A 10,000-nucleotide genomic window follows, 5' to 3' on the forward strand; every position below is an offset into this window, starting at 1 on the left:
TAGACACACATAGACACACATAGACACACATAGACACACATAGACACACATAGACACACATAGACACACATAGACACACATAGACACACATAGACACACATAGACACACATAGACACACATAGACACACATAGACACACATAGACACACATAGACACACATAGACACACATAGACACACATAGACACACATAGACACACATAGACACACATAGACACACATAGACACACATAGACACACATAGACACACATAGACACACATAGACACACATAGACACACATAGACACACATAGACACACATAGACACACATAGACACACATAGACACACATAGACACACATAGACACACATAGACACACATAGACACACAAAGACACACAAAGACACACACACACACACACACACACACACACACACACACACACACACACACACACACACACACACACACACACACACACACACACACACACACACACACACACACACACACACACACACACACACACACACACACACACACACACACACACACACACACACACACACACACACACACACACACACACACACACACACACACACACACACACACACACACACACACACACACACACACACACACACACACACACACACACACACACACACACACACACACATAGACACACACACATAGACACACACACATAGACACACACACATAGACACACACACACACACACACACACACACACACACACACACACACACACACACACACACACACACACACACACACACACACACACATAGACACACAGATACACGCACGTAGACACACACAGGTAGAGGACACAACTCACCAGAATGCGTCTTCTTCATTCAGCACCAGCAGTGCTATGGCGGCCAGTCGGTTTAGACCCTGCATAGCAAACAATCACAATTACACACCTCAAAATGGGTCCATTGATGGCCGAGATCACTGTGAGCTAGACCAAATCCAAAAAAAGATCTTCCTCTGCACCGAATAGCCCTTTCCCAAAGGTGCTCTTTTAATTCGCACTTAGTGCTTTTCCCGTCCCTCAAAATATGCTGAAAAAGTGCTCTTTTTCAGTGAAAACAGGCAAAAAGTGCTCTTTTTCCAGTGAAGCATAGCCATGATACAGGTCCTCCCTCGTTAGTAGATAATCTCTGGGCCATCGAAAAAGTTATCTTATAACGAGACTTATCTTGTAGCAGGACTTGCAGCTAAAGGTGAAATAGGCACTACTTCGTACTTACCGGGGCTACCCTCGATACAACATAAATTATCGATGCTTCAACTCGTTATAAGATAATTGAAAATCTCCAACATAACTCTTCCTTGGATGCAAAGGATCGTCCATATTCACGAATACATAGATTATTGCGTTTCGTCTTTCTGCTTTATCCGACGTGTTTTGGCCTTGGTCCTGCATGGTCAGTATTATCTTATACTGAGGGTTTGGCACTCCAGGGACCTGGGAAAAGGGTCGTTATAACAAATTTTATGTACTAACGGATTATGTTGTAACCGGACCTGTAAACAGTTGTATAGACCACGTTTCGCCAGGGGATTTCAGATTTCTATTTACTAACGGGGTTTATGTACTAACCGGACTCGTTATAATGAGGGAGGACCTGTACATGTTCAGATAAAACCAAGCTGAGAAATGAATACGAATTCTTCCATTTATGGGTCCACGAAAGGCAAAACAGGAAGTAAAGTTCAAAAAACCCACTTTTACAGCACAGGTACAAGCTTCACCAACTTGTTGCCCCCAAAAAAAGCGGCGTGCCAAGGCCCATCGAGCGCTCGGAAACTGTGATCGCATGCATGAGCAAACAGATTTGAGCACATTTTCAGCTAAAAGAGCTCAAAAAGGGCGATATTCACCAAAAAACGCAATAAAGGGCGAAAGAAACGGGCTTTTCCAAAAAGGGCCAAAAAGGCCAAAAAAGGGCAAGCACCTTTGGGAAAGGGCTAGCACCGAATTGAACAGTTATTTCAAGGGGTCTTTTCCTGCTGATATGCTCGTTTGATGACGTCACTACTAGTGCAGTATTCTATACACTAGTACATGGCTGCTGAAGGCAGCTACATGGGAACAATACCGTTGTCAGAGCTGCAGAAAGTACAGCTGACCTTCACAACCGCAACTGCAACGGACACTCACACACAAATAATACACCCCCCCCCCCCCCCCCTCCACTCCCCTCACCCCCCCCCCCCCCCCCCCACACACACACACAGACACCCACATGTACATCCTTACCCCCACCCCCAAAATACCCATGCACACCCACACACACGTGTGCACCTTTCCTCACCTGGCAATACCCAATAATCGGGTTGTGCCATGCAAAGGCACGCAGGAGACGTCGAAGACGAGCCACCTACGGACACCAAGACAGAAACGAACAGAAATGAACAGAAAACACTGGGATGAACAGAAAACACCGGGATGAGACTAAATCACGCACTCGCGATAAGTCACATTTTCGAAATCCGGATGGTATGTACATTTGTATATGATTGCACTATCAAGTCACACACTCACGATAAGTCATGTACTTTTGTCTCCAAGATCGGGTACGCAACTTGTGGAAAATAGAGTGTCCATGAGACAGACTTACCCCCGCTGAATCAGAAAATAGAGTGTCCATGAGATAGACTTACCCCCGCTGCATCAGGTCTGTTGTAGTACTTGTTCCCAGGTAGAGTTCGCAGGAGATCCAGCTCAATCTGCTTGTACACCAGAGAGCCTTTGCCATCCTGGGGTGGTAAAGACAGGATAGATGCAGCACACACACACACACACACACCCACACCCACACCCACACCCACACACACACACACACACACACACACGCACACACACACACGCACACACACACTTAGCCATGATACAGCAGTCCAAATGAGCAGTGCTGCCAAGCCCTTTCCACCGCCATGCGTACGGATATATGTGCCATTATGGTGTGTCCTACAATACGAGAGCTAGCAAACAATGGCACAGACCTGGTGCCGCTGCGATCTACAATGTACTGGACAGGGCCCAAGTGTCGATTCCTACAGTAACTACACTGCACTCAGATAGAGCCCCGCTGCAAAATGAAAGCCTGATTTTGACCGAATCAACTGTCAAAAACCCGCTTTGAATTTCGAACAATGCCCAGTGCATTCAGATGGCACAGTCCGGCTGAATTTTGAAAGAATAGCATAGCCTAGTGAGAGCAGGGTACGGGTGTGCATGTAGCAGGGGCGTCGGAAGGTATTTTAGTGTGGTACGGTCAGCCAGCTGAAGTACAATTTACTCGTGGGGGAATGGTGGCTGAGCCAAACATTTAGGAAATTTAGATCCTAGATCAGTGCATTTTATTGATTCACAGGGTAGCTGGGGCAAAACGTGGTGCTATGGTCAATACCGTAGTGACCGTAGCGTGTCCGACACCCCTGCTGTACAGTAGAGATGTAGGATCTTACCGACATTTGATGTAGAGACTGGTAGTAGCCCTGGCCCTTGGATTGCATCATACCCTGAACACGGGCATAGATCAGACTGGATACACACACACACACACACACACACACACGCGCGCACACACGAGAACAAGATTAAAAAATCACAACCGAAAAAACGGCAGAACAAAGAGCTACGTCAGTGACAGCAGCTGCAATATGATTGAGAAGCGCACAAACAGACAGAACACACTGCCCCCCCCCCCCCCCACACACACACGTACTCTCTCCAGACTTCCGTGCGGAACTCGGCTGGGATTCCTTGACGTGTTAGACTCTTCACATCGCTCTGTACAAAAGCAAGGACAGCCACACAGGCCAAGTCAAACATACCCACTAGACAATACTGTGACATATGCCTTTATCACCAATTGCAAATCTCACCATTTCCCCCAGCAAGGCAAGAACACAAGAAGATCCTTCAATGATCTTGGAAATGTTCACACATGCACATACACGGGAATGCATGTACCGTAAAGTACCGCCAGAGTGCCCCGTCTCGCGAGAGCGCCCCACCTTGATTTTACAGCCAGAGAAAGGAAAATCGTATGGCAGAGTGCAACGAAGGTCACACTTGGCAGGTTTTTGTGTGGAGCTTGTGTCCTCTTGAAGGTACAGATTGACTGCAAAACGTGCAATATGTGTACAAGGTTCATGTCGTATGACCTACAGACAGCAGACCACCTCCACAATACGACCACGAAAGGATGAGATGGTGGGGCGCTCTGGCGGTACTTTACGGTACATGCACAAACATACAAACACATGGACATGAAGGCACTCACACAAACAGAGGCACCATACCATGCACACAAACAAAGACACACAGACAGATGAAAGTACGCACATGCACACACACGCATCCATGCATGCACACACGCACACACACACACACACACACACACACACACACACACACTTTTGTGCATAATTATGATCTACTCACGGTAAACTCAAACCTTCTGCCCGCCGTCCTGCTCTTCATGTAGAGTTCCCAGCGTGCACGATGACCACTTTCCAGCATCTGAGTATTTACACAAAGAAGATACGGTTTTGTTCCCGTAGCGTCTGGCGCTAGCCAGGGTCCACACAGCTTTAATTTGGTGTTTGTTTGTTTGTGTGTTCGTGTGTTTGTGTCACGCCCGGCGCTATCCCGTATCTGTCCCGTACCGTACCGTACCATCAATCACAGCTGGCCACATACAGCTGGCCGAAATATTCAAATAGGGCTTTCAAACGCAAGATCATAACATGAAGCAACTTGGAAGAATGAGTATGAATGCGAAGTGTATGGGGGAATGCATGTAGGGCGATAGTGCGGGTTCGAATCCCAGGTTATGCCTAAAAAAATAGGAGGATTGAAAAATTTATAACATCCCTATGCTTTTTTTGCCTGGGTCATCAAGGCGGTAGACGGTGTCGTATTACCCTCGACCGTACCTGTCCCGTACCGTCCCGTGCCATCAAAGACGGCTGGCCACAATGCATATTCAAATAGGGCTTTCAAATGCAAGATCATAACGTGAAGCAACTTGGAAGAATGAGTATGTATGCGAAATGTATCGGGGGATGCATGCAGGGCGATAGTGGGGGTTCGAATGCCAGGTTATGTAAAAAAAAAGGAAAAATATATATGAATTTATAACATCCGTATGCTTTTTTTGTCAGGGTCATCAAGGCAAAGAGGCATAGCGTAGGGCCCTGAGCTTCAAAGCTCTCTCGTTTCATTTCATATATTCAAGGATCCCCCGTTGCTAGACTGTTGTATATGAAATACTGTAAAACTGGAAAGTTTAAGGTTTTGTAATTTTGGCATGATAACGTGCAGAAAGTTTTACGATGGCTACCTGGCCACCCATCTGTATGCGCATCTTTACACAGACATCTCAAACCGGGTTCGCGATGACGTTTCTTCAAATAACGGAAAAGATTGGCCGTTAAAACGAACGTTAGACTTTTGTGACTCGTTAGACTTTCCGGTTTTACAGTACAGGTCGTCCCTCGTTAATACATAATCTCTGGGACTTGACAAATGTTATGTATTAACGGGGTTTATGTACTAAACGAAAGTGTACATAACTTGCTTGTATACAAGAATTTTTCACTTTTTTCAACTTTTCTGAGTGTTTCCTGCTGCCATGACTAGGGAGCGAGATATTCTTGATTCCCTCGATATAACATAAAAATTATGTTATAACGGTCACAGTCAGCGAAGATTCTACATGATACATTACATGCCCAGCCGCGCCTGTACAGTCACTCGAAAAAAACAGAGCTTTGTCGGTTTGTGATGTGCGCTCTGATTTCTGAGCTAATTGTGTCCACAAGTAGAAACTAGAACATGACGTGCCTCAACTGGAAGGCCAAAAGACCAACAAATTATGTACTATTGAGGTAGGTGGCATGCGGGTACGGAGAAATGTTATGTACTAACGGGGTTTATGTACTAACGAATTATGTACTAACCGACAAAATTTGTATGGAAGTGACCACGTTTCGTCCGGGACTTGAGATTTCTTATGTACTAACGGGGTTTGTGTACTAACCGGACTCGTATTAACGGGGGACGACCTGTACATGTACATTTATAGTTTCTGGTCATGACTGACGTCAGCCTAATATACATGACGCGCGCACACATACCGATAGCATTGAGTTTGGCATGATTGCTGTTGTTCCTCTTCTTCAGTTCTTGTTGTGCCTGTTCTAAACCCCTTGTCTCTCTATACTCGTATCTCCTTACAAAACATAGTGCAGTGCATGGTGTGTGTGTGTTTTTTCTTTCTTTCTTTTTTTTACGAGAAACCACGAACCTCGAGAACAGAATACTGCATGATAGACGCAACTGTGGCGGTGAAACTGGAGCATCTCCGGCAACCTGAGGTCTTGGCGTCAGCGACACTTCAGAGTATTTCCAAAATCCATTGACACCCCAACATGCTGCCCTCACCTCCAATTCGTTGCCGCGGCGCAGTAGCGTGGTTGCCTTGGCAGACACGGACTGCTTCTCGGAGCGTTCAAAACCGTAGCGATCATACTTTTCGTCCACGATCTTCGTCGAGACCGGTCTGTATGCCATGGAAGAGAAAGTAAATGAAGAAGGAGATGGCTACACACAAAAGTCACAAAGGAGATTTACAGAGTTCGTCGTAACTCAGAGTTTCTTGCACAATGCAAACATCAGTAGCGACTTTCTCAAAGGACATTACGATGTACTGTAGCTGAAGATGCCACTGCAGCTGTGCATATGACTGAATGATTATGGTGCCAGCAGTGAGGAGAAGGAGAGCTCGGTGCCAGATCGTAACTTTGCAGCTCAGCAAATGTGTGCATGGACAAAGTCGCACACTCTCAGCGAAAAAGAGGTGGACAGTTAGAGACATGAAGGGTGTCCGTGATGAGATTAAAAAAAGACACAAAAAGCCAACGTACGCGTCCAGACCAGTCGTGACATCGGTTTCCATGGCATCCTCCAGCAAGCGCGTGACCATCTCTTGTGTGTTTGTGGCATCTTCGTTATATTGCATACCGCCTACACACCAGTAGGGACGAGCAACAGAAAACACCACAGTTGCAGAAACAGCAGCAGCAGCAGCAGCAGCAGCAACAGCAGCAGCGGCAAGAAAATCTAATCCGCATCAGCAGCAGATTTTTTTTAAATTCATGGTTTGCGTGACTCCAGCCGAGTGTTCTGCTTCCCAGCAGCAGAAGCCAATCAAGATAATTATGATGATTTTTTTAATTACTTCCCCAAACCTGTTCAAATTGGTCGTGAGATTCTTCCTGATCAAGTTGGCAATCAAGAGTCAACAACAAGAGAGTTAGCCTTTCAGCTAGGCTTCGCATAACAAGCACCGTGGAAATAGAAGTGCTGGAGTGGCCAGGTCGAAATCGAGCCAAACAAATGTTCAAGTCGGGGAGTCGTAACATACGACTCCCTAGTTCAAACGCCTGAGGCCATCTTTTCTGTGAATGGAACTATAAAAAGTAAAATCTATTGAAAATAAAGTTTAGCGTGCATACAGTTAAGCTGTGTTCACAACTGGCGCGTGTACGCGTGAAACCACGCGTTTGTGCGTATTTTTGCTGGCTTTTGGGGCGCCATGCGTACGGAAACGCGCCGAAATGGAACTTCCAACATGTTGGAATTTTCAGCGCGTATCAGGTGCGTACCAGCGTACATGCCAGTCACTTTGACTGCCGGGGTCAAAAATTTAGTACTCGAAGGTGTCGCACGCGCTAAATACGACTCGGATTGCTGTTTTTTGTGAAAGGCTGGGCGCGCGTTTGGGGGCGCATGAACCGCAAGCGTACCGCGTCCACGCGCCAGTTGTGAACACAGCTTTTAAAAAAAGTTTGCCCACTCACCCATCTGAGGTTTCTGCATCTGCTGGAGAATGATGAGATGGTTGCTGTGTAGTTTGAGATACGCAGCCTCCATTTCCACCATTTTACTGAAACACAAGAAGAGGTCAATGCAAGACAAGACACCACAGCGTTTCCACTCACCAAACAGTACACCGTCCTACAAACAAGGGTCGGTCTGTCTCTATTAATTTGTCTGTTTGTCTGGCCGTCTGTCTACTTGCCTGTTTGCCCGTCTGTCTGTCTGTCTGTACATCCGTCCGTCCGTCTGTCTTCTTGCCTGTTTGCCCATCTGTCTGCCTGTCTGTCTGCCGATACGTCTGTCTGTCTGCCGATATGTCTGTCTGTCTGTCTGCCTCTTTCTGAATCACATATTGGCTGCATGACCATAGATGCACAGATACTGCATATGGCATGCACAGATACTGCATATGGCATGTGCAGATACTGCATATGGCATGTGCAGATACTGCATATGGCATGTGCAGATACTGCATATGGCATGTGCAGATACTGCATATGGCATGTGCAGATACTGCATATGGCATGTGCAGATACTGCATATGGCATGTGGAAAGTGCAACAACATAGCGCAACCCGTTGATCAAGGAAACTGCTGGACTCGACCCATCAGGGCCATCTTAACTAGCCATACGGCATGTATGAAACACCTCGTTCCAGGGGGTTGATCACCACACTCCGTACACAAGAGGCAAGAATGAGTCAATTCAAGTCAATTTACAGCAGACCCGTGCAAAGAATTTCGAGCATTCTCATATAACTTTAAGTTCACAGCATAGAAAAGCTGCAAAAGTTCATTGATTTCAGGATGGACTCCTCTTCTCAGTGAGACTCACCTTGACTGCATGGAAATGAGCTTGAGGTCTTCCTGCCGCAAGTCATTCAGTTCTACAATCTCCGTGTTCAGGAAGTCGTTCTGTAGCTGATATGCATCCACCGTGTCCTACACCAGAGCAATGCCAGAATAGAAGCAACCATGAAAGTGTACTTTGTTCGGTGTACGTTAAACCCCTTTACGGTCCCAGCTCAATATCCGCCATGCAGCACAGGTGACGAAGTTAACCTTTTTACGGTCCAACCATAACTCATATCTATCGAACACATGTGCTCGATTGATTCAACATTTGTTTAACTGTGTGTGCCTGTACCCAGACCAAAGGATGGTGCACTTTTATCACGTATTGTGTAGTTTCATTCCACTTTGTGTTGCATGATAGGCTAGACAAATCGACATTTACTATAGTAGTGCTGCATTAAACTTAGCCCGAGAATTTTCTTTGGACGAAAATTACATTCCCGGCAAATATTTCTGCTAGTGCAGTAGCTTGATTCTACGGCACTCCTGACGCTATACACTGTGTGCTGTGCTCGTCATGCAGGCACCATTGCTCAGACAGTCTCTATGAGGGGGTTCTGCTTAGCTGTGGCCGGGCAAAGCCAGAAAAAACTCAGCAGGCAATCACAGCTGCAGTAATAAGTTCTTCAATTGACCCGACGAGACTACACAACGCTTGCAGACAACAGCACGGACAGTTCACCCGCCACACTCCAAGATAGCAAGTAGCGTTCCTCCTGACAAGTCGTTTCGTTCCACAAGATGCCGGGAACTCATCGTCTCGTCGGGTCAAATGAAGAACCTGTTACTTCCATGAAGTGACGGACCGAATGAAGATGGCAACAACGAATCACAGTTGTTTTTGTTTGTTGTGCTTTGTTTTTACTGAAGACACAACCTGCTCGTAAGGCGAGGGGAGAGAAGTAGCAAGACAACACAACAATGGGAAGAGTAGGGGCTCCAAGAAGGACAGTTTTTCGCACGTTTACCTTGAGTTGTTCAACTGTGCCCTTCAGCTCTCCAATGATGGCCGGGTCGGCGTGCGGTGGACGTGCGAGTGACGGTGACACGGCTGCCATTGGAGAATCCATTGACTGTTCGGTAACGCCGGTGTTGGATGAGGAAGACGGCATGGAGGAGGAATGCGCGGGACTGGGACCAGGGCCAAATCGCTTCATCTGGAATACCTGTGTGGTCAGGACACAACGTGAACATATGAGTGAGTGTGTGAGCGCACAGGAGAAGACGGATGGACG

The 10,000-nt window shown here is 46.6% G+C and overlaps 2 protein-coding genes across 3 annotated transcripts in view; one reads left to right on the plus strand and one right to left on the minus strand.

Annotated features, from left to right (window-relative positions):
- The window catches only part of LOC135829805 (CUGBP Elav-like family member 1), a 63,871-nt gene that overhangs the window by 11,266 nt on the left and 42,605 nt on the right, over positions 1-10,000 (plus strand). The gene's annotated exons all lie outside the window — the stretch shown is intronic.
- Positions 1-10,000, minus strand: part of LOC135829804 (TBC1 domain family member 2A-like) — a gene marked incomplete at its 3' end in the record, with an annotated part of 46,025 nt that overhangs the window by 2,393 nt on the left and 33,632 nt on the right. For both annotated transcript variants that reach the window (XM_065342193.1, XM_065342192.1), the window contains 11 exon segments: positions 846-904; positions 2,332-2,397; positions 2,681-2,776; positions 3,488-3,563; positions 3,748-3,812; positions 4,470-4,547; positions 6,474-6,591; positions 6,956-7,055; positions 7,892-7,977; positions 8,746-8,852; positions 9,734-9,931. In XM_065342193.1, the coding sequence (XP_065198265.1) occupies positions 846-904; positions 2,332-2,397; positions 2,681-2,776; positions 3,488-3,563; positions 3,748-3,812; positions 4,470-4,547; positions 6,474-6,591; positions 6,956-7,055; positions 7,892-7,977; positions 8,746-8,852; positions 9,734-9,931 (1,049 nt within the window).

This window comes from Sycon ciliatum, chromosome 13 (genome assembly GCF_964019385.1).
Source record: "Sycon ciliatum chromosome 13, ocSycCili1.1, whole genome shotgun sequence".
NCBI lineage: Eukaryota > Metazoa > Porifera > Calcarea > Leucosolenida > Sycettidae > Sycon > Sycon ciliatum.